Below are 24,783 nucleotides of genomic sequence, written 5' to 3'. Positions count from 1 at the left end.
TTTATTAGCATTGCAAAATGTATTATGCTTCGCGTATTGTAAACTTGTTGCAACTTGTTCCGCCATAAGCATTTGGAATTGGTCTTTCAAAAGTTTTATAGCACTTCGTATTCTTTCATCTGTTGGGTTTTTAATAAGTAACTGTTCTTTATTCTTTATTTCCATTTCCAACTCAGATCTTTTCTTTTGTCGGAACAGTCTATGTTTAGAATTCATGTAGATAAGTACCCCTCTCATATAAGCTTTACTTGCATCCCAAACAATTTCAACTGGGGTACCTTTATTCAAATTTATTTCAAAAAATTCTTTCAAATGCTTTTTAAGTTCTATTATATTTTTTTCATATCTAAACAAGTTCTCATTTAATCTCCAAGAGCGTCTCTCAACCTTATCCATCTCGATTTCTATCCATACAGGACTATGATCAGTCAAAGTTCTTGGAAAAATCTTTGTTCTTTTTGTCTTAACAAATAGATCATTTGACAACAAGATAAAATCAATCCTAGAAAAGGATCTATGTCTATCAGAAAAAAAAGTGTAATCCAATTCATTTGGATTATGTATTCTCCAAACATCTTTTAGTTCCATATCTTCTTTCATATCAAAAAAGGTCTGTGGTAATCTAATTCTAGACTTTGCCAAGCTCTTTTTATCTAATTTAGAATCAATTACTCCATTCCAATCTCCCATAATTAAAATAGATCTGTAGTCCCATTGCAATATTTTAGTATGTAACATCTTGTAAAAATAATCCTGTTGTTGGTTGGGAGCATAAATTCCAATCAAAAGAATTTGACCATTTGCTGTAAACAATTCAATTGCTACAAATCTACCATCTTGATCTACTTCTATAACTTTTGCTGTTAATTTTTTATTTACATAAATAACCACACCATTCTTTTTCTGCGAAGTTGAAGATATATAATGTGCTCCTAGTTTTGAGTTTATCAAATATTTTTGATCTTGAGTTGTAATATGCGTTTCTTGTAAACATATTATATCATTATTAAATTGTTTCAAATATGTAAATAATTTTTTCCTTTTCTATGCTGAATTCAACCCATTGACATTCCAAGATAAACACTTAAAGGTCATTAGCCTCTTTCTGGAGCGCAGAGCAATATGCTTGAAGTTCATCCGAGAGCTTCGATCTCGCTCCTCCCATAGCGCCAATCTCTTGTGCAGTGCTCTTAACTGCCTTCTTGTCTTGTCTTTCCTGTTGTTGTTGTTGCTTTTGTTTAAGTAGCTTGGATTGAGCTCTAGTTATACGTTGATCTTTAACTTCAGTCAACTGAATCAAATCCAAAATTGGAGAAGAATCCAGCGATGGCTCACTCAGAATACCTCCTTCTGCACCTTGCACGTTTTCTAATTCCTGCTTAGACTGTTCTTTCAATTGCCTCTCTTCACTCTCCTTAATCTCCAGAACTGTAGATGTACGTGGAGATGGTGTTCTTTCCTTAAGAATAGTACTGTAAAAGTGTTGCGCCTTCTCCACGGTATTCAACCGATATCCTTCTCCCTTATATCTGAAAATTACCCCAGCTGGTGCATCCCACCGGAAGGGTATCTGTAAATTTTTCAATTCCTTAACAAGAAAACCAAATTCTTTTCTAGCTTTCAGCATTTTAGGAGGTAATTCTTTAAAAATTACAAGCCGTGAGCCCCCCACTTGTATAGAAGTGTGAAAAGATTTTTGCAGGATATCATTTCTAATTTCTCTCTCAGTAAAGTATATGACCACATCTCTGGGTAGTTGTCTTTGCCTGGCCACCCAAGAGTTCACTCTGTAAATTTTATCTATTTTATGAAATACCAAATCAGGATTAACTTGTAAAATCTTAGCCAGGGCTTCAGAGCAAACTTGTCTCAAGTCCTGTCTTTCCTCCTCTCGAATTCCCCGAAGCCGTATGGCAAATTCCATCGCCCGGAATTGTATCATAACAATCTCATCTTCAATTCTCTGCATTTTATTGTCAACTTCATCAATTTTATAATCATTGTCTTTCATCCTAACATTAACTTCTGATTTAAATTCTTCAACTTTAAAATCAACTTTCCCAATAAAATCTGCCAGGCCAGACGCCACTTCTGATATTTTTTTGGTCACCATAATTTGATTCTGTTTCACCAGTCATCCTTGAAGGAGCGCTATCTGGCCATTGGGAATCCTCCAGGGAGGGGCAACGGACAGGGACACCAGGTCCACGAACCATGGATGTCGAGGCCAGTGAGGAGCCAAGAGGACGAATTCTGCCCTTTCCTTTATGAGTTTCCAGATTACTTTGGCTATGAGAGGAAATGGAGGGAATGCATAGAGTAGCACCCCTGGAGGCCACGGGTTGTGTAAGGTGTCCACAGATTCCGCCCCCGGAGAGGGAAATCAGGAGAAGAAACGCAGTTGATGATTTTGTTCTGAGGCGAACAGTTTTATCAGAGAGGTGCCGTACCATCTGGTCAGTTCCTGAAATAGAAGAGGGTGCAGGCTCCACTCTGCCGGGTCTATTGGATTGCGGCTGAGAGAGTCTGCCTGAACATTGGCCACCCCCGATATATGTTCTACACGAAGAGACGTCAGATGGGACTCGGCCCAGAGCCCCAAACGAAGAGCTTCTTGTAGAAGAACCCGCGAACGGGTCTCCCTTGTCTGTTGATGTGCACTTTGGCAGTGATGTTGTCTGTGAGGACTAGGACATCCCTGCCGAGAACATGGAGCTTGAAATTCTGAAGAGCGAGATAAACTGCCCTTAGCTCCAGAAGGTTGATGTTGAGGGTGCTCTCCAGCGGGGACCACCTGCCCTGAGCCATGTGAGGTCCTAGGTGAGCCCCCCAACCTACTAGGCTCGTATCCATCGTGATGACTACTCTGTGAGGTTCTTGGAAGATGCAGCCCTTGGAGACTGCTGTGGGAGTCCACCATTTGAGAGACTCGATGATGGTCGAGGGAAGAGAAATAGTGAAGGTCGAGGGATTGCTGAGGGTCTGTTGATATGGAAGAAGAAGCCACTGTAATTCCCTGCTATGAAGATGAGACCAGGGTACTCTACCATAAGCGGACACCATTTTTCCTAATTAACTTGACAAACCCAGGAGAGAGGCCAACTTCTGGTGAACAAAATGGAGGGCAAGACCAGTGAGACTATCTTGGAGATCCTGGGACAGGAAAACTTTGGAGACAACTGTATCAATTACCGACCCCAGATGTTGGAGACGGGTAGAAGGGGTTAAATGGCTCTTCTTCCAATTAATGGAGAAACCATGATCCCTCAAAATCTGAATGGATGTGTGGCAACATCCCAACGAGCCTTAATCTCAGTTTGGGAAAGGATGAGAATATCATCCAGGTAAAAAAGTATCCTAACCTGGATGAATGAAATATGACCGATGAGAGCAGCCATAACTTTTGTAAATACCCAAGGCGCTGAGGATAGTCCAAATGGAAGGGCCCTGTATTGAAAATGTCTACCATTGTAACAAAAACAGAGGAATTTACAGTGTGCAGGAAGAGTAGGGATATGCAATTAAGTCTCCGTTAAATCAATAGATGACATGAAATCTCCAGGTCTGATGGCTAAAAGGATCGTTTGGAGTGATTGCATTTTGAACCGGCGGTAAATTACATACCAGTTCAAGGATTTCAGATCTAGAATAGCCCTCCAATCCCCTGAAGATTTCTGCACTAGGAACAAACGGGAATAAAATCTCTGTCCCCGTTGGGGGGAGGGGACCGGTTGAATGGCCTTGATTTGTAGGAGGTGATCAATAGCCGCATCTAACGGGCATGTTTAGATCTGTCCAAAGACAGAGGGCAATGCAGAAAATGGTCGGGGGGATTGGAGCAAAACTCGAGAGCTAGGCCGAATCGAATAGTGTCCTTAACCCAGGAATCACAAATGGTGACACCCCACTTGTCAGCAAAAAAGGACAATCTGCCACCAATCATGGAATCAGATGGAGAATTAGCGGTTTCAGCGAAAGGACCAGCCCCTGGAGCCTCTAAACGGTCTCCTGGAGGAGAACCTGTACCCCTTTCTAACCTGAGTGTTGTGTGGTTGAGATCCCCTCGAATGGAAAGAACGCTGGGAATGTTGCTGGTAGAAGCTAAAGTCTTGGCCACGAAAGGATCCCAAATGAAAGGAACTCTGTGGACAGGCCTCCGACCTTCTAGACAGGGCAGGCAAGATCTTTCAATGATCCTTAGTCTCGACCAGGAGGAGTTCCAGAAAGGCCCCAAACAGCTTGTCACCCTGAAAAGGAGAGGAAGCCAGACGCCATTTAGCCCTTTGATCAGCATGCCAATTTCTGAGCCAGAGGAGGCGTCTAGAGGTCACCGAAGAACCAATTGGTTTGGCCGAAAACTGAGCTGCATTGAGAATGGCATCCGCTGAGAATTCCACAGTCACCAAAATCTTATTTAAGTCCTGATGTGACCTAAGATTGGCTGCTGGAATCTTCTCCTGGAGTTGTTTAAGCCACAGTATACTGTAGTTGCGTGATTGAAAAATGAGGCCGCAGAGGAAGCTTGAACAGACCATGCAGAGGACTGATGTCCCTTAATAATGTCTCTGCCCTCTTATCCTCTGGGTGCAAGGCTTCTTCCGCGGGACCTGAAACCAGAGATGATGATGACAAGGCTACTATAGGAGCATCCACAGCTGGAACCTGTAATATATGAGAGAACTCAGTTGCCAAATGTAGAAATGTTTGAATTAGGCAAGGGACCTGTACTAGGAAAAGACCATTGTCGTTGGATTACATCTGAGAACAATTTAGGTGCTGGAACGACCTCTGTGTGAACTGTGGGTTCCAGAAAAACTGACGTAGTTGGGTCAGAAGACGAAGATGTTGGAGCAGACCTAGGGCTGGGTGCACCAAGACGAGTAGTAGTTTGAGCTTTAAACAACAACGATCTAAACATCTGAGGTCTAAATAGCCCCACAAAGGAAGGTTGATCTGGTTCTAAACCCTCATCCTCAGAATGTTCTTGATCAGGAATTATCTCTCCCTCTGATAGAGAATCTTGGCTTCAGATTCCCTGGATACCTGAGGCCTATGTGAATGGCTATGGTGACTTTCTAAGTCAGAGGCGTCAGAAGGGGCCCGTTGATAAAGACCTTCAGCAATGCCTTGGCGAATGGCATTAGATATAAGCAAGGCCAGAGCCGGAGAAATCTCTGGAATCAATTGGTCTGCTTTGGAATGGTCTCCCCCTTCAGAGGCCGAAGCTGCATGAATTGGCTCAGCTTGAGAAATAACTTGAGCCTCAGTAATGTGGTTAGATTCTGTAGCAGAAATAGGAAACACTGATGAAGCATCAGCTGCACCTGAACACTCATGTAGAGACCTATCTGGTGACAGAGCAGGAATATGAGAGGGCTGAAGGACAGAAGGTTGGATTCCTGTGGCTGAGCTTGCAGAGCTTCGTGGGAAGAGTAGAAATCGCTAGCCGTCCAGCCTGGCGCAATCGTAAATGGTGCGGCAATGACTTCACACCAAATTGGCTGCAGGGTAAAATCCCTATAAGCAGCTGCCTGCCTACGCCGAAATATCCAATTTTTAGGCCCGGGGGTTCAGCCACGCGCCACGGACCAAGCTCGTGGGCACTGTTCAAAGGACCTGCCGGCTGGCAGTCCGAAGCCGCTCCAGTGGCTCCGAGCAGTTTCAGGCAAAAGCCCTTCTCGCTCTCGATAAAAGAAACCAATTGAGAAATAAAATTAAAGTAAAATTAAAATAAAACAAAATCTGGAGAAACTACAGACATGACTGTCCCAGAGAAGACTGAGTCAAAAAACTGGACTACACAGGAAGAGGCAGGATTTAAGAATTTTCAGCAGACCCGGTCCCATTGGATGAAGGCTGTGTCACTCCCAGGCATGACTGCCATGCCCGCCGTTATGAGAAAAGCAGAAGCCTCCTCTATTTGACAAATGTGGAGGCAGATTTTTGTACAGTTTATGACATTATTTCAGCTATTTGTGTGGTTTAAAAAGATCTTTCAGGTATCTTAATTAAATTACAATTCATAAAATGTTCCTCTTGAATAGCATCTATATGAGTTAAATATCAAAATGCACAATGAAGTGCATGTAGATTAGGTGGTCTGTACTCTCCAGGGTACACTCTCAGAGAGCAACAATGTAGCTGTTATGCATAATCTCTACTAATGTAAATTAAGAGTATTTAACTCCCTCTTTGTCCTAGGGCCAATGTGCACACTGCTGAATTTTCATAATCATATGCATTTCTTCTCAAGCACTGGAGAACAGCCTTTAATATGCTTTTCTTATTCTTAAAAAATTGGCATGTGAAAAAAAAATCCATTTGAATGCCAGAAACTAGATAAAATATGCCACAAATAGTTTGGATGTTCAACCAGTAGTTTGTGGGTTATATTTCATCATCGAAGTACTTTTAGTTGAGCCTAAAGGACTTTTATGGCATGTGTTTATTCTGTTGCCTACTGAGGATCCAGCAGCAAAACTGCACATACCTCTTCCCGACGTAGATTATTGCTTAGAAGAAGAATGTGCAATCCTGTCAACCCAGGGGCCACAACCAAATAGCTGACTATAAAATATAAAATCAGTTATTTGCCACTGGATATCTGCAACCTCCAAAACACAGACTGATCACAATATAGATACTCGGCAGCAAATAACTGATCTTTAACAATATGATTTGGGAGTTAAAATAAAGTGGCAATTATCAAATCTATTTTCCATTTCAATCATCCACCTAAAACAGTCCAAAAGGCAAAAAAATATGTTGAGTTCCTCACTCTTACAACTCCTTTCTATTGCTTGTTTTGCTCTATCCACCTAACTAGGAGAGCATATGGCAGACTGCTATTTACCATCAAGGTCTATCAGCGTGAGTGACCTTGACAACTATGTTGTTTTCAGTTTCTTGAAGAAGTAACAAAAAGGAGTTGATCATTTATGTTATTCCTGCCAATAACCTACTGGCTATCAAAGAGCAGGTCTTTTCCTAGATATATTTTAAAATGTTTGGAATCAATGGGCCAAGAGCAATATTCTATAAAACCCGAATTTATGAGACAACCAGAGTGCTAAATATTTATAAGCTTAGGCTATATACCTAGGTCAACCATTATTTATACATACCTGGTTACATATGAACCATTATATGGGAAAATGGTGCACAGAGGAAAAGTGATATTTCCTTCTCGGTTGGGTACCAAATTGTAGCTATTGACTTATCTGCAGAACTCAATGGGGCTATTTGCAGCCTGCACAATGCTTTCTCAAAAATTGCTGAAGCCTTGCAACAAGGCCACTACAAAGAGTTGGCTCAAAATGATGGCATTGATTTCAGCAACCCTAATTTAGTTTACAATGCAGAGAAAGAATGATAAAGTTCTGCACTTTTTAAGTGCGTGCAACATATTTTTCCCATTTATGTAGTAATTACATCCTGTTGTACATTATTATGTTTTGCTTTTATTTCTCTACAGTAAAAGATGTGTATGCTTTTGCATTTTAATTTGCATTTTAATTTATAGCAACCTCCTATGCCAAAACCTTAAAACATAGATGAGTTTAGAACTTTGCTTCTTAATTGGCGATCTGCAGCTATTCTGCCATTTCTGTATAATCAGAAAATACAAAAAGAAATATTTAAATGCACTGATTTTAAAGTTGTGGGGTAATGTGTAACAGGAGAAGTTTTGGACATTTAAAAAAATCGTATTCATGCCTAAGAAGAAAAACAAAATGAAGTCTATTCCTTAATTCTGTTATTCTTTGGCATCGCTTTTTAAGAAAATCCATAGTATTTTATTTGAAGCTGACTTTACTTAATCATACTGATTGTGAGAAGCTGAAGGCTAATTAGAAGACAAGTTGCTACAGTAATTTCTGGGTCATGGACCAAAAGAAAGAATATTTGGTAGTTTTACCCAGAATTGTTTATAGAGAGTAGCTGAGGCTTTCAAAATTAAAAGATAATTCATTCAAATCAATTCTGGAACACAAGTGAGTATGTGACCTATCACAATGAATGTTTTACTGCTGTTTATTTTCTTTTCACAATTTCTAAGTTATATGCCACTTTAAAATCAGTTACTTAAGAAATAATAGTGTCCATGAGTGCACGTACAAGTAGATACATAGATGGATGAACTGGCAGAGTGGGCAGCAATTTTCTATGGGATTGAGGCAGCAATGGAGTAGCTGCAAAATTCTGTTTTAAGACATAAGAACCTGAACCAGAGCTAAAACTTACAATATATTAGAATTAAACAGAACAAACATGTCTTTGTTGCTAAGGTTTATGTCAGGTTCATAGGCCTGGAGAAGAAGGATGAAAGGGAATCAAATAATCCATCTACAACGGTAATTGACAAGATGCAACTGGATCTATGCCAACAGATATCTTAGCTGGTATTTACAAAAACCTCCATCTACAGTTTATCTTTATTTGTATATTCCTTTTTTTAGATTCTTTAATTATTTTAAAAATGAGAACCCATCAATCCATGATATACTAGCCTTCCACATCTTTATTTTTAAGAGTACCAGTGTTGTTTTTCTGTAAACATTCTTATGAAATAAGCATTGTAAGTGGCTGCCAATTAGTATATCCCACTGCCAAGAAAAAATGCACAGGTAAGCTAGGATGGTACAGAACCATCTGACAGGTTACAGGGGATGACAAAACAATCATGAAATGTTGTTTTCTGGTAAATGAGTGCAACGTGACCAGGTCACATCCATCATATTAGATATTTTATGAGAGCATCCACAACAAAATTGCAAAATTCAAATATGCTCATCAGCAGAACAATTTTATTGAACACACACACACACACACACACACACACACACACACACATATATATATATATATATATATGCGAACCTTAAAAACAATATAAGTGGTAACCATATAAAATTGGTGCTATGTATTTATGTAGCAGTTAACATATGATAATAAAAGAAATGAAGTATAGCAAAAATAGGACAAATAAAGATTACCGTATTTTTCGGAGTATAAAACGCACCTTTTTTCCCCAAAAGTATGTAGCCCTGCCCATTTCACGGAGGTTTCAGAGGCTGAAAAAAGCATCAGAAACGAAGCTTCAGAAAAAAAAGCCCCCTTCTTACAAGGACCCTGAAAACCAAAGCAGAGATCATCCTTCTAACTTCTTTGAAACATTTTGTCAGTGTGTGTTTGTTTAATAAATAAGTATGATTCTGTTGTTGTCCTCATTGGATAGGATGGTGGGTTTAAATCGTGGCTTTTTAACTGTAGATTTTAGACATTTGTGCTGTCAAAAGACATTGTGTGTGAGCTGGACGACTGTATAAATGTGTTTAGTAAACAAATAAAATAAGACCAAAAAAAAAAAGAAAAGAAAGAAAAAAAGCCCCCAAACAGAGCTTCAGAAAAGAAGCTCTCAAACAGAGCTTCAGAGGCCTTTTTTCTGAAGCTGTTTCTGAAGTTTCAGAGGCAGAAAAAAAAGAAAAAAAAGCAAGTCACAGAGCTCACAACCAAGGAACCTGTTGCTAAAATTCACCTCTGGGAACATCTGATTGGGGGTATTCCGGGAGACCGATCCACCTGCCAATCAACTTTTTTCTTATTTTCCTCCCCAAAAACTAAGGTGCGTCTTATACTCCGAAAAAAACAGTAAAATGTTTTTAAATTTTGCTTTTCCTATTTTTAACAGTAGATACTCATAAATATTTATTTGATTTGAATAGTAGAATAGTAGAAATACAGTAGAAATTCATACATCTCACTATAAAGGAAAAGATAGAACTCTGTCTGGATATTAACAATGCAGCCATTTCTAAAATCTGATTTTGATCTTTTATTTATTTATTTATTTCAATTTGTATACCGCCCTTCTCCTAGTGGACTCAGGGTGGTGAACAGCCAGAACTAAAACACATGCCAATACAAAATTTAAAATTATTTAAAAAATTACATAACTGGCCCAATTTAAAACAATTCAATTAAAACCCAATGACAGTTTAAAAACTAAAAAACTAAAAAAGACTAAAAAAGGGGGAGGGGGTTCACGCCAGCCCTGCTTGATGGAAAAGAAAAGTTTTCAGGGCACGGCGAAAGACCCGGAGATCCAATATCCTTTGTATCTCTGGGGGCAAATCGTTCCAGAGGGCAGGAGCTGCCACAGAGAAGGCCCTCCCCCTGGGGGTCGCCAGCTGACATTGCCTGGCTGATGGCACCCTGAGGAGTCCCTCTCTATGGGCGCGTACTGGTCGGTGGGAAGCTATCGGCGGCAGAAGGCGGTCTTGCAAATACCCAGGTCCTATGCCATGGAGCGCTTTAAAGGTGGTAACCAACACCTTGAAGCACACCCAGAAGACAACTGGAAGCCAATGCAGCTCACGCAGGAAAGGTGTCACATGGGAGCGCCCCCTTGCTCCCATAATCTCCCACGCGGCCGCATTCTGCACCAGTTGGAGCCTCCGGGTGCTCCTCAAGGGGAGCCCCATGTAGAGAGCATTGCAGTAATCCAGGCGGGAGGTGACGAGTGCCTGAGTGACTGTGCATAAGGAGTCCCGATCCAGAAAGGGATGCAACTGGTGAATCAGGCGGACCTGATAAAAAGCCCCCTGGCCACGGCTGTCATATGCTCTTCTAAAGACAGCCGTGCATCCAGGAGGATGCCCAAGTTGCAAGCCCTATCCGTGGGGGCCAATAACTCGCCCCCAATAGCCATCGATGGCACCAGCTGGCTATATTGGGACGGCGTAAGCCACAGCCACTTGGTCTTGGAAGGGTTGAGTCAAAGCCTGTTACTCCCCATCCAGATCCACACGGCCTCCAGGCACCGGGACATCACTTCCAGGGCATCGTTGGGATGGCCTGGGGTGGAGATATACAGCTGAGTGTCATCAGCGTACTGATGGAACTCCACCCCAAAGCCACAGATGATCTCGCCCAGCGGCTTCACATAAATGTTGAACAGAAGGGGCAAGAAGACCAACCCCTGAGGCACCCCACAAACAAGGCACCTCGGGGTCGACCTCTGCCCCCCCTGCCAACACCAACTGCAACCGGTCGGAGAGATAGGAGGAGAACCACCGCAGGACGGTGCCTCCCACTCCCAACCCCTCCAACCGGCGCAGCAGGATACCATGGTCGATGGTATCAAAAGCTGCTGAGAAATCTAACAGGACCAGGATAGAGGAGCAACCCCTATCCCGAGCCCTCCAGAGATCATCCACCAACGCGACCAATGCCGTTTCCATGCTGTGCCCAGGCCTGAAGCCGGACTGGAGCGGATCCAGATAGACAGCTTCATCCAGGTACCCAGGAAGCTGTCGCACCACCACACTCTCAACAACCTTCACCAAGAAGGGAAGGTTGGAGACCGGATGATAGCCAAAACAGCCGGATCCAGAGCAGGCTTCTTGAGGAGGGGCCTCACCACCACCTCTTTCAAGGCAGATGGCAAGACACCTTCACTCAAGGAAGCGTTGATAGTCTCCTGGAGCCAGCCTAGCGTAACCTCCCAGGAGGCCAGCACCAACCAGGAGGGACACGGGTCCAATAAACATGTGGTCGCGTTCAGCCGCCTGAGTATCCTGTCCACGTCCTTGGGAGCAACAGGGTCGAACTCCTCCCAAATGACAGTCTCAAGACCGGCACCCATCATCCCGTCTGTACCTACCTAGTCAGAGACTAAGCCTTCCCGAATCTGAGTGATTTTATCGTGCAGATACTGAACAAAATCCTCAGCACGACCCTGCAAGGGATCCTCCCACGCTCCCAGATGGAGGAGGGAGTGGGTCACCCTAAACAGGGCGGCTGGGCGATTATCTGCCGATGCGATGAATGGAAAAATAGTTACATTTTGCCACTTTTATCACCACTAGCTAAGTCTTAATATGAGATCTTACCAGTGTTCGGTCGGGTTCGGAGTGACTAGATCTCCAATTGCTCTCTAGGCATCTTTTCTGGTGCTTCATCTCCCTCAACTCCTCGGAGAACCAAGGAGCCAGGTAGACTCAGCGACAGGTCAGAGGCCGCACAGACACGACTCAGTCCAAAGCATCAGTGGCTGCCCTATCCCAGGTGGCCACCAGCTCCTCAGCCAAGCCATGAGTCAGAGCCTCAGGAAATGGCCCAAGCTCCATCTGGAACCTATCAGGATCTATCAGGCACCTGGGGCGGAACCATCTGGTCTGTTCCGCCTCCCTGTGGCGGGGTGTGGCGGTTAGAAAGTCAAGCCTAAGAAGGGAATGATCTGACCATGACAAGGGCTCAGTCACTAACTCCTCTATCTCAAGATCATTCATCCACTGTCCAGAGACAAAAATCAAATCCAGAGTGTGTCCTCCCGTGTGAGTGGGTCCATGAATTAATTGGGTCAGGTCCATGGCCATCATGGAAGCCATGAACTCCCGAGCCGCCTCAGACGCTTCGCCGACAGACGGCAGGTTAAAGTCCCCCATGACCATAAGCCTGGGGGTCTCCATCGCCACCTCGGCAATCACATTGAGGAGCTTGGGCAGGGCCGCCGACATGTGGCAGGGAGCCAGGTACGTAATCAGCAAGCCCATCTGCCTCCCTTGTCCCCACTTCACAAGGAGGGACTCACATCCGGCTATCTGAGGTACAGTGGCCTCCCTTGGGGCGAGACCTTCCTTTACCAGAACCACTACCTCCCCACCCCTCCCCTGGGACCTCGGCTGATGAAATGCATAGAAGCCCGGAGGGCACATATCAACGAGGGGGACACCCCCCTCCTGGCCCAACCAGGTCTCCGTAATACCTACCAGGTCCGCATCCCCCTCCTGAATCAGATCACACATGAGGGGGCTTTATTTACCACGGATCTTCATAATTAACTTGGACCAGAAAGGACAGCATAAGGCAACTTTAAGAATAACATCTGGGGTCATGGCACTTTACAAAGCACAAAATTTGCAGATCCTTCCCAAAGAGATTTGCAAAATATAACAGAGGGGAACACAGAATATGACAAAGTGAAGAAAAAAATATAAACAAGAGATCAGCTTGTAACAATTACATTCCTTGGAGGCGTGCTATATATGGTCGTTTTGGTGAAGACAGCTCTCAGTTGCTTAATTCTACTGGAAATTTCCATTCAAGATAAAATAAGATAACAAGAAAATACAGGAATTAAGGAACTGCAGTATTGTAGCCATTTGGAGATGAACTAGTTCATCTAAACTGAAGGTTTAGAGAAATAGCCAGGGAAAAAACTAGGCAAAGTAGTAGAAGGCTAGCAAGATCTAAATAGAGACCAAATATTAGAATGATTAATTTAGATCTTCTTGAGACTCAAACCTATCTGACTAATTGTCTGCCAGAACATGAGAGGAGAAAGAGGAAGAGAAGGTGGTGAGAGCAGAAAAGCTTAAAATTTAAGCAGCATAAGCCTGACTATTGTTTTTCCTCAGCTCACTTCTGAATTGCTAGACCTGCCAAAATAGTAACTTCCTCCTCTGCTCCTTTCTGCATGCTGTATAAATTAGAAGATAAATATTACAATTATTTTAAACCTGTTGTGTTCTCAAATAAAAAACAATCCCTTTGAGAGGGAGCTAGTATTCACGGAGGTAGAAGCTGCATCTAGTTGTTCAGCTTGGCTGAATTGCAAGTGACAGCTCATAAACCTAAAAGACACATTTTTATAGAAGATGGGTTGGTTTGTTTAATTCACAATTTGATTTTTTTTTAAAGTGAAATATACAGTGTCACTGTAAAGCACCTGCTGTTCCCAGCTTCATCATAATGTGTAATGTAGTGGAATTAGCAATAGAAATGCAGTTAATCGCATTTCTCATTATGAGTGGATAATTTATATAAGGGTGGATATAAATTTTGGTGTTTGCATTTTCTAAGTTGTTTATAAGGTTAATTAAATTTGTTCTTTCTCTACTGTCTCACTCCTGGGGGAGAAAAATAATACTTACCAGTCCAATTTATTCTAAGAACCTTGTCAAATGCCCTAAGTGGATGCAAAGAAGGTGTGAAGAAAGGAAGATATTAACATTTATAGTACATATCTCAGCTTCAGCCTCCAAAAGTTCACCTGAAAACCTGAACTGACTCCCCATATTTACATATTGTATTTCTGAACCTGTCCAGTCTGCCTTTAATATACACTGATTGTCAATCAGATCAGTAGAAAATTGGCTTTTTCTGTGAAGATTTCATGTTTAATGGAAATCCTTTCTCATGGAAGATATATCTGGAATCATCAATCAACCTTTTAAACAGACCTTAAAAAGTCATCCGTTTTGAATTGTTTTTCACAAAGTGGCTAGGGAGATTTTTTTTTAAATTTCTTCATTCATAAAGCTGATGGTTTTAAATTCTATTAATTGTTCAATATAATATTTATGAGTGTATTTCTAGTCAATGAAGCCTTCAAATAGCTAAATCCTGTGTGATATTACCAATTTCTCATTCTCCACTTTTAAGTGCTAGAACCATTAAGGCAGGTCTTTCCTCTTTCTTTCATTGACTATTAAACAATTGTGGGCTCCTGCCTCTTTTGTCTGGTGGTTTTCTAAGCAATATTGCTTCTCTCTTTCCTCAAGCATTGTCCATGCATTCCATTACATCATGTTAGACAGGCTACATTGAGAATATGGATTAGGTACAAATCCAAGTTCTGCTCAAAAACACCTTTGTGGCTCTTGGCACCAGAAGCATTTTAAAGGCAAGAAATAACAAGCAAATACAAATGGTTAACATATTGTGAGATACTAGAATTTTGTCACAAGGAATACAAAATAAAATCAAGAGAAGAACTGGTAGCAAAGGAACATAGCTGTCAATGGTTTCCTTACTTACAGTTATTAGAAAGATTTAAAGGAGGCAAAAGAATTTATGGTTCTGAAGATTGTAAAACTGGGTTTGGAATGTATTTATTTATTTATTTAGTGCATTTATACACTTTCACTTCACTATTGAAGTGAATCTTTGCTTACAGATTTAAAAAATCTATAAAATCTATACCAAAAAACCCCAAAAAATCAAAAGATGATTAAATAAACATGTTTATTGCTGTGATATTGCACATTCTTGCAAGTTATTACATATGACATTAATGACAATATGAACAAGCGAAGTTACACGGACAGCAGAATGACCTGCATTACTTTAGTTTCCAGGCAATCATGTCAATACAAGTGATGAAGGTATAAACAAACTCAAAATCAAGAAGAAAGTTTTTAAGCAAGTCTCTTTCTTGCTGATGGTTGATCACAAGTACAGTACTATATCTGAAAAGAAAACTAGGTTCTTTTTCCTAAACATTAACCTTTAAATTGAGAAGATTATGTCTCATTTATGGAGAACAGTTTGGTGCTAAAAAAAATCTCTTGGAGATATGATTTTAAAAGCAATAGTGTGTTTTAATGGACTCCAGTTTACAGCTATTTAATTCTTGAAAATTATCAAATTTTTGAATTATTGGTTTTCATACATACAGTATTGGCCCTATTAACATTTCCAGTCATTTTATTTCCATTTCATTGACAGAGAAGTCTCTCAAAATGATGCACTGGAAACTATAGAATCAGATGTTTTCTCCCACCTACCCAAGCTTTATGAAATGTAAGTAATAAATGGAATTAAAAATAAAAAATTTCATTAAAAATGTAATGAACTAATTGATGAAATGATATAAATGTTATTTATATTTGTCAAAAGGGGGCAAAAGTCTATTTCTATTCCACCATTGGTAACTACCATGACCTCTTTTCTTTGCAGCCTGAAAAAATGTACTATTATTTTTATTTTAAAAAATAGAAATTAGCCCTTGGCTGCCATTTCTTCACCACTAGACTGAGTAAAATCATTATAAGGCATCATCCACCATACATTCTCGTGGAGAGTATTATGAAGATGTGGTGCCATCATTGAAAAGGTTGCCTTTTTTTCCTACTTGCCTAAAATTGAAAATGGTGGCACTTGGGAGAAGCTTCAAATAATAATCTAAGACAAAAAAAAGTTTCAAAAGGGAAATATTGAAGCACTGACTTACTCAATGAGTTGTAAGAAGTGATGCATTTGGAGTAAAGGAAGGAATTGCCAGATGGATCATAATCCTTGGTAAGTTTTCAAAATAAGCTCTGGCCAAAATCAAATTCATAAAATAAATTTATGATTAACTTATCATGTTATAAATTAGTCCTTTGTTAAGAACAGATCAATAGAAAGATACTGTGATAATAAACATCTAATAGTTGATTTACAATAAGCTTGTACTTGGGCTACAGTTATCATATGTTGATATACACATTGATTACACTGACATCAGAAAAGTATTTTCTGTAGGGTAATGGTCCTCAGGAGATGGTGGTGACTTTCTTAGTGTGCCTTTCTGTAAACATATAACTTGATATCAAGGTTATAGTGAAATTTTATATTTGGCAAGCTACATACAGCTTGGTAGGTAAATATTGCTTACCCATTCTGTTCATTCTCAAAGAGCAAGTCTTGACTCTTTACAATACATATTCTTTTTTCCCTACAGAAGGATTGAGAAAGCAAACAATCTTGTGTATATTGATAGACATGCATTCCAGAATCTTCCCAGTCTCAGATATTTGTAAGTTTATGATTTATGGAACTGTTTCAAATCAAGTTATTTTTACATAAGGTATTCTTTTTATTTCGATTTCCCTGCACAATAACCATCCATGTAAATTTCTTTCATGTAATTAACACAACTGCTCCTGTTATGAAAACTGTTCCTATTCCCAGTTCAAAAATGAAAGTTTTCATGATGGTAATATTATTTTATTTCAGGTTCTGCAGCTTATGCATTTACTGCTATATTTTTTAGTGTTTGCGGAATGTAACTGTGGGGATTGTTCCTTGATAAGTGTGGCAGCTTCTTCCTTCTCCCATTTCCATATATGAAACATGTTGTGAGCTTCTAAAGCCTTTTGGGAAAAAGTAAACTGTATAATTCTAAGAACTGCAAGTCACTATCAGAAATATATTTCTAATTCTGTTATGTTTCAGGAGCAAAGGGCAATTCTGCTCTTCCCTTTGCTGCCATAATGATCCATATAATGATCCAGAAGAGCATTCTGGTTCTAAGAGTGTTTGTTTTTAATGTACTCCATTGACTTAATTGAAACCATAGTGCTCTTCTGTCTAGGATAGATATTTGCAGTGAAGGGATAGTCAACAGGAAAAAGTCTACCAGCCCCCACCCCCTATCTTCTTACCACTCTGTGATTGCCATCAGATATTGGAATAGGAATTAGCACTTTTCATGTGCATCAAAGATTCATTCATGCAGCACTGCCTACAACAGATGTTCTCTTTTTCCCAAATAGCTCATATATTCTTTGAATATATGTATATCATATTAAACTTGGAAACAGGCAAATGTTAATGATAGAAAACAAAGACTTTACATCCTTATGGTTGAAGAAACAAGCTTAAGGATATAATGGCCTTTTTTGTTGTTATTGTTTCGCTTTTCACAACCAAAGGCCTTTTTTTTAAACCGTTGTTGCCTTAATTTGTGATGGAGATACAAGAAGTCAGGCTCAGTTTGATTTGGGGAATTGTGACCCATTTGATACTATGCTACCATTCCTTATGTGAATTTCTAAAAACTGTGGTCTACACCTGAGGCGAATTCTACAATTTGTATTGTTGTTGTTTTAATTATTTTTGGCACTGCAATGTATTCACAAATGCTATGCCAGACCAGTTCCTTCCCAGTTTTATTTCACACTGATCAGTTGATGAGATATAATGGAAAGGCAAAAGAACCTCAGCATTTCATCACAGCATTACACACTCCACTGAGAAAACTTGAGTGGCTTTTTAAAAACTTAATGAATAAAGAAAAGGGACAGAGCGGCAGATACCGGTGTACATTTAATTTTCCATTTATTTCAGGCACCACATTATTTATTATACACTATGCCATATCTTCAGACTTTTATGTTAGGAGGAAGGGTGCCAAAAAGGGGGATTATTTGCTTATTGTTTCTTGCAGAGTCATACAATAGCCTTCTCTTATAGGTTGCAGTACGTCCTTGATCACAATTGGGATTGGAATTTCAGTTGCTAAATGATATGGTCATTAAGATGAATCCGATTTTTATGAACATTTTCACTGCAGTCGTTAAGCAAATCTCATGGTCATTAACTGACTCACATCGTCATAAGCAAATCGAGCTTCCCTTACCGGCTTTGCCTTTTGGAATCTCGTGATCATATGACCACAAGACACTGCAACAGTCGTAAATGCAAGTCACCTGTATAGTGATCTCATAACTGTGGGGGTGGTGAATCTTAACTTCAAAGTCATTTTTGCCCATGCCATTGTAACTCTGAATCCTTGTTAACGAAATGGTCATAATAGTAACATCCTACCTTCTTGGTACTGATAAATCATAACCAGCTTTATATTCAGGTAGTCCTCAATTTACCATGATTCATTTAGTGACCGTTCAAAGTTACAACAGCACTAAAAAAAAGTGACTTATATTTATTGGAGTTGGTTGGTTTGAAACTAAAGCAGCATATAAGCTGAACAAGCAAGCAAGCAAATAAATAAGTACAATCAGCCTTTATCAAATCATGTTTTTCACACTTATGACCTTTACAACATCTCCAGGGTCATGGGATTAAAATTCAAATACTTGGCAACTGGACAGTTGCAGTGTCCCAGGGTCAACTGATCACCTTTTGTGACCTTCTGATGAGCAAAGTCAATGGGATTCACTTAACAATTGTGTCACTAAATTAACAACTGCATTGATTCACTTAACAACTGTAGCAAGAAAGGTTGTAAAATGGGGCAAAAATTCACTTAGCAACTGACTCACTTAAACAATATAAATGTTGGGTTGAATTGTGGTTGTAAGTCAAAGACTACCTGTACTGAGTCATACACAATTAGGAAACTAAGTTGATGGCATGATTTTTGGGCAAATAATATTATTGACATCTCTCATTTAGTAAAGAAGCCGTGCACTTTTATATACATCTCTGAACTACAGGAGTAACTTCTGAGTAAGCATAGACAGAATTTAGCTTCACATCACATTTTATTTCTATTAATACATGTTTCAATCGGGAAAAAGAAATTGCAGTTACTTGGTGTCTCTCTTCCACATGTTAATTTTTAAACTCTCTACTTAACTTTAAAATCTTAATCAGGCATCCATATGGATTAAGTAGTTCAAACTAAAATGCTGGTCAATAACTACTTTATGCATTTGTTGTTGAATTGTAAAAGAGAATTAACATGATTAGGGCCCAATTAAGTTTGTTAAGGGCTCTTTCAGTCATTCTTTCTCCATCTCTCTCCCATTTTTTTTTAAGGAAAGTGTGCCCTTGACTTGCTTCCAAAGATTTTTCATACAGAACATAAAATTGTTAATTGCTTCTTTCCAGCAGGCGAAATGGACAATCTGTTTCCAAATGGTAACTTGTTGCCTTTTTCAATACTGTAGATATAAACTTTATTAAAAGGAAAGAGTAAGGGGAATCATTATCTGTATGATAGTGTTTTGGATTTTTAAATTGCACCGTTGGGTTCTTTTGTTTCCAGAATTGCTTTACATTTATAATCTGGAGTCTGGAATGCTGTGTCATTTCAAGAGATGAGAAAGAAATCCATCATAAATTCCATTGTCAGGTTCAATGGCAGGAGACACCAACACGGAATCTTCCAGAACAGATGAAAACACAGTGTGTTGAGTTGGCTAGCTTAGGTCTGAATGTTTCTTTCACTGGAATAAACATTTGGGAAAGCTGCGTGAAGAAAAGCATACCTTGGATAGCTTTAAAATGTGTATGAGTGTATGTATAAAAAGTATACATTGTGGAAAGTGGGATATAAATGTATGTTTATTACAAAAAGATTAGTAAAATTTATACAACAATTCAGGAGGCAATTTTAAAATATTTACAGGACTTATTTTTACAGAGCAGTACTTGAAAATGTCACATTGGACATAGACTGTATTTATGTATTTATTTGCTTGCTTGCTTGTTCAGGCTTAGATGCTGCTTTAATCACAAACCAACAAACTCTGATGACTATAATCCCTTCATACATTTTTACTTTTAACAGATTTGATGGTTCCTGTCCTAACCTACATATAGTTCAAATTTGAAAGGGAATGGGATTTCCCTGGCACTGAAATCCATGTTGGGTTTGGTTTATTTATTTATTTATTTATTTATTTATTTATTTATTTATTTATTTATTTATTTATTTATTTATTTATTATATTTCTATACCGCCTTTCTCCCGTAGGACTCAAGGCAGTGTACAGTCAAGAAAAACATAGACACACAAACACCACAAAATTGCTAATTAAAATTGCCACTTAGTTTGGTCAATTAAATAAAACCCAGAATTAGATAACATTTAAAAAATCATTCGCATGTTTGTATGTTTAGCCCTGCCTGTTGGAACATCAGGGTCTTGAGGGCATGGCGGAAAGCACGGAGATCAGGGATATTCCATATCTCCGGGGGCAGTTCATTCCAAAGGGTTGGAGCCCCCACAGAGAAGGCCCTCCCCCTGGGAGTCACCAGTCAACATAATTTGGCTGACGGTACCCTGAGTAGTCCCTCCCTGTGAGAACGAACTAGTCGGTGGGAGGCTATTGGTGGCAAAAGACGGTCTCGTAGGTACCCAGGTCCTAAGCCATGGAGCGCTTTAAAGGTGATAACTAACACCTTGAATCGCACCCGGAAGACCACCGGGAGCCAGTGCAGCTCGCGTAGAAGAGGTGTTACATGGGCGTAACGAGCTGCGCCCATAATCACCCACGCGGCTACGTTCTGGACCAGTTGGAGCCTCCGGGTGCTTTTCAAGGGGAGCCCCATGTAGAGAGCATTACAGTAGTCCATACGGGAGGTAACTAGGGCATGAGTGACTGTGCGCAAGGCATCCCGATCCAGAAAGGGACGCAACTGGCGAATCAGGCGAACCTGATAAAAGGCACCCCTGGCCACGGCCGTCAAATGATCTTCTAAAGATAACCGTGAATCCAGGAGGACACCCAAGTTGCGGGCCCTCTCTGTGGGGAGAAAGATCTCATCCCCTATTGTCAGTGATGGTACCAGCTGACTATACCGGGACGCTGGAAGCCACAGCCACTCGGTCTTGGAGGGGTTGAGTCTGAGCTTGTTTCTCCCCATCCAGATCCGCACGGCCTCCAGGCAACGGGACATCACAGCAAGGGCATCATTGGGGTGGTCTGGGGTGGAGATGTATAGCTGTGTGTCATCAGCATACTGATGAACACTCACCCCAAAACCACGGATGATCTCACCTAGCGGTTTTACATAAATGTTGAACAGAAGAGGTGAGAGGACTGACCCTTGCGGCACCCCACAAATAAGGTGCCTCGAGGTCGACCTCTGCCCCCCTGCCAACACAAACTGCGAACGGTCAGAGAGGAAGGAGGAGAACCACCGAAGCACAGTGCCCCCTATTCCTAACCCCTCCAGCCGGTGCAGTAAGATACCATGATCAATGGTATCAAAAGCCGCTGAGAGATCTAATAGGACCAGGATAGAGGAGCAACCTCTGTCCCGAGCCCTCCAGAGATCATCCACCAATGCGACCAATGCCGTTTCTGTGCTGTATCGTGACCTGAAGCCCGACTGGAACGGATCCAGATAGACAACTTCATCCAGGTATCGGGGTAGTTGTCGCGCCACCACACTCTCAACAACCTTCGCAACAAAGCGAATTATAATTGTACATCCTTAGGGGCTGAAAAGGTGGCAAGGTCCTAGCACCAGGGGAGAAGCACTGGCAGGGGTTCAAGCCTGACAATTCATGCTGCAGTAAAAGTGTTCTCTTTTGTTCCACTTCAGAATTCAAAAACATCCCCTTGTTGCAACATGGCCATATTTAACAGTGTTGTACAAACATACAGTTACATCTCTGAAACATGTGAACCATAATCCTGGAGAAAATCTATGTGATTGCCAAGAATTTTATTTTGAATTGTTTACTTTACAAATAAATATAATCTAGTCACGTTCAGAAACACTGCAGGTAGTCCTCAACTTATGATCACAATTGAGCCGAAAATTTAGGTTGTTAAGTGAGAAACTTGTTAAGTGAGTTTTGTCCCATTTTACAACTTTTCTTGCCAACTTGTTAAGCGAATTGCTGCAGTTGTTAAATTAGTAACACCATTGTTAAGTGAATCTGACTTCCCCATTGACTTTGCTTGTCAGAAGGTCACAAAAGGGGATCACATGATCCGGGACGCCCGGGACATTATAAATATGAACCAGTTACCAAGCATCCAAATTTTGATCCTGTGACCATGGAGATGCTGCAATGGTCATAAGTGTGAAAAATTCTCATTAGTGATTTTTTTCAGTGCCGTTGTAACTTTGAACAGTCACTAAATGAACTGTTTGTCAAGTTTCGAGGTCATCTCAAATAAATTGCATTTCAAACAAAATCTTTGACGAAAATCTACCATTTATTAAGCACGACATTCTAACTCCGACTCCATCGAAGCCAACACTGACTTTCTGACCCCAAACCCTCCTTTTCCTTTCCCCACTCCTCTGCACTCATTGGCCATCTTCCAAGTCACTCTGCCCCTAATCTACTGCTCCAGCTCAAAGGAATTTCCCCCCTTCCGTCCATCTCCTAGGGGATATTATATCCAGGGAAAATAAGTAGGTGAAAAGTCAAACGTCCCTTTCTAGACACCTCCGCTTCTCCTTCTTATGTCAGCACTAGAGTAAATGCAGCTTGAAGTGCTGACACTGTTGTGAGTTGAGGACTACCTGTAGTCATTCAGTCCACAGACCTAATAACTGTATGTGAAATAGGGAGAGCTGAAAAACCTAAAAGAAACACAAGCAGCTTCACCATTGGATAGATATTCTCAGGAAGTCACTCAGCCTGGCCACATTCTGGCATACTGAGAGTAAGGACAAGGACAGATTTGCCACCCCTCCTTCTGAGATGCAAAGAGCAGAATGTCATCAGTATTCACAGGCTCTTGGATGTAAAAGCCTTCCTTTGCATGCTGTTTGCTCTCAAGCAAATGCTGTGAGGATATGAAATAAGTCAGATAATAAACCGTTATTAGACTGTGAATGGCAAGAATGATGGAAACAGTGCAGAGAATTATGATACTGATTTGAAGGTTGGCTTTGGAATGGAACTAGTTGTTCCTTATGTTGGATATGTGACTTACTGCCACATACTCATTAGTCCCTCTGTGTTCTGCCCCAGCTACGGACCTCAAAGAACGCAGCACACACAAAGTCTGTACAAACCTTAGTTTACTAAATTAAATCAGGTTTTTTTTCAAACAAAGGCTGTTAATTAACTTTCTTAACAGCCTACAAGAATCCAAAGAATAAATAATCTTAATCTTACTATGGTTGGCAAAAAGCCCAGAAGCAATTTGCAGAGAACCAAGATCAAGGCACAAAGGTATGTGAACTAAGTTGTTCCCTGCAAATTGCTTCAGTCAGCATTCCTCCTTAAATAGGCTAAGGGAGTGGCCAATTAGCCCCAAGCCTTACTCTCAAGGAGACCTCCTCCTGAGGAGCCACTCCTGCCTTTTGGCAGCTCTGCGCGCCCGTGCATCGAGAAGAGGCTCCTCCTCTTCGTCCTCTTCACTTAAGGGAGCTTCTGGAGGTTCTGAAGGCCCTGGCTGAATCCCAGCCTCTGGCACCACATTTTCTCCAGCCTCATTGTCCAACTCGAGTGCCAGCTGCACAGGCTGCTGGCGCAGCACCACACCAGCCTCCTCGCTGTCCGAATCAGCCACCAGCCACATAGGCCGTGTATGGGCCACAACACTCTGCAACACAAGTTCTTTGTTGCTTCTTTTCATATTTCAGAATCCCTTCAGAATTCTCATAAGTGTGAAGACAAAACTTGTTTTTCCTCTTTTACTGTCACATATTGTAGCTGAGAACTATGCAGCATATCTGTATAAAGTTGTTTACTGGAGTCAGAAATAATGTCAGTGGCAAATTCACAAGATCATCCTGGGACAGCCTTCTTCAGTCTAGTACTCTCTGGTTCTGTGAGATTATAAATTCCATTGTTTTTAACTATTTTTGCTATCCTCCAAATATATTGAATTAACAGTGAACATTCTGGCTTGCAGTGACACAACTAGAGAACATCCATGTTGAGAAGGCATTTCTCATGAGTCCCTCTTTCCTCCCATAGCTAATTATGACTATATATTTTCTCTTCTTTTAGGTTGATATCGAATACTGCCATCAGATTTTTGCCTGTTGTTAACCAAGTACATGCTTTGCACAAAGTTGTGTTGTAAGTTTTTCCTGGATATTTTTTCCAGTTTTAATTTTAGGAACATATATTATGTATATGCATGTGTGCGTGTGTGTGTGTGAAAGAGAGAGAGAGTGGGTGGGGGAGAGTAAAGTGAAGAGAAATAGATGTCTAAGGAGATTCTCAGTCATCCAGGGAAAAGCCCCAAAGGTGCTTTTTCAAGAGGCAATTGGACTTTCTTGTTTTTCTTTGAAGATGTTTCACTGGAAACATCACTGGAAGCTTTCAAGAAGAGATTGCCATCTGTCAGAAATGGTGGAGGATCTCCTGCTTGGGCAGAGGGTTGGACTAGATGACCTACAAGGTCCCTTCCAACTCTATTATTCTGTCCTATACTTTTCATCCAAGAAGCTTCTTCAGCTCTAACTGAACAGTGGGGAATGGAAGGATTTATACTCCTATTATACTCAAGGAATATAAATCCTTCCATTTCCCCACCATCTAGTCAGAGTTGAAGAAGCTTC

General features: G+C 40.7%; 1 protein-coding gene across 2 annotated transcripts in view; it reads left to right on the top strand.

Moving 5' to 3' along the window:
* Positions 1-24,783, top strand: part of FSHR (follicle stimulating hormone receptor) — a 105,346-nt gene that overhangs the window by 50,977 nt on the left and 29,586 nt on the right. Inside the window, exons 3-5 of one of the 2 annotated variants that reach the window (XM_034427420.3) lie at positions 15,514-15,588; positions 16,511-16,585; positions 24,227-24,298. In XM_034427420.3, coding sequence (XP_034283311.2) covers positions 15,514-15,588; positions 16,511-16,585; positions 24,227-24,298 — 222 coding nt within the window. The remainder of the gene's footprint in view (positions 1-15,513; positions 15,589-16,510; positions 16,586-24,226; positions 24,299-24,783) is intronic. The other variant, XM_034427421.3, reaches the window with a different exon arrangement.

This window comes from Pantherophis guttatus, chromosome 1 (assembly GCF_059756535.1).
Source record: "Pantherophis guttatus breed Tessera chromosome 1, ASM5975653v1, whole genome shotgun sequence".
In the NCBI taxonomy this organism is placed as follows: domain Eukaryota; kingdom Metazoa; phylum Chordata; class Lepidosauria; order Squamata; family Colubridae; genus Pantherophis; species Pantherophis guttatus.
The sequence above is the reverse complement of the archived record's forward strand: the minus strand, read 5'-3'. Positions and strand labels throughout refer to the sequence as shown.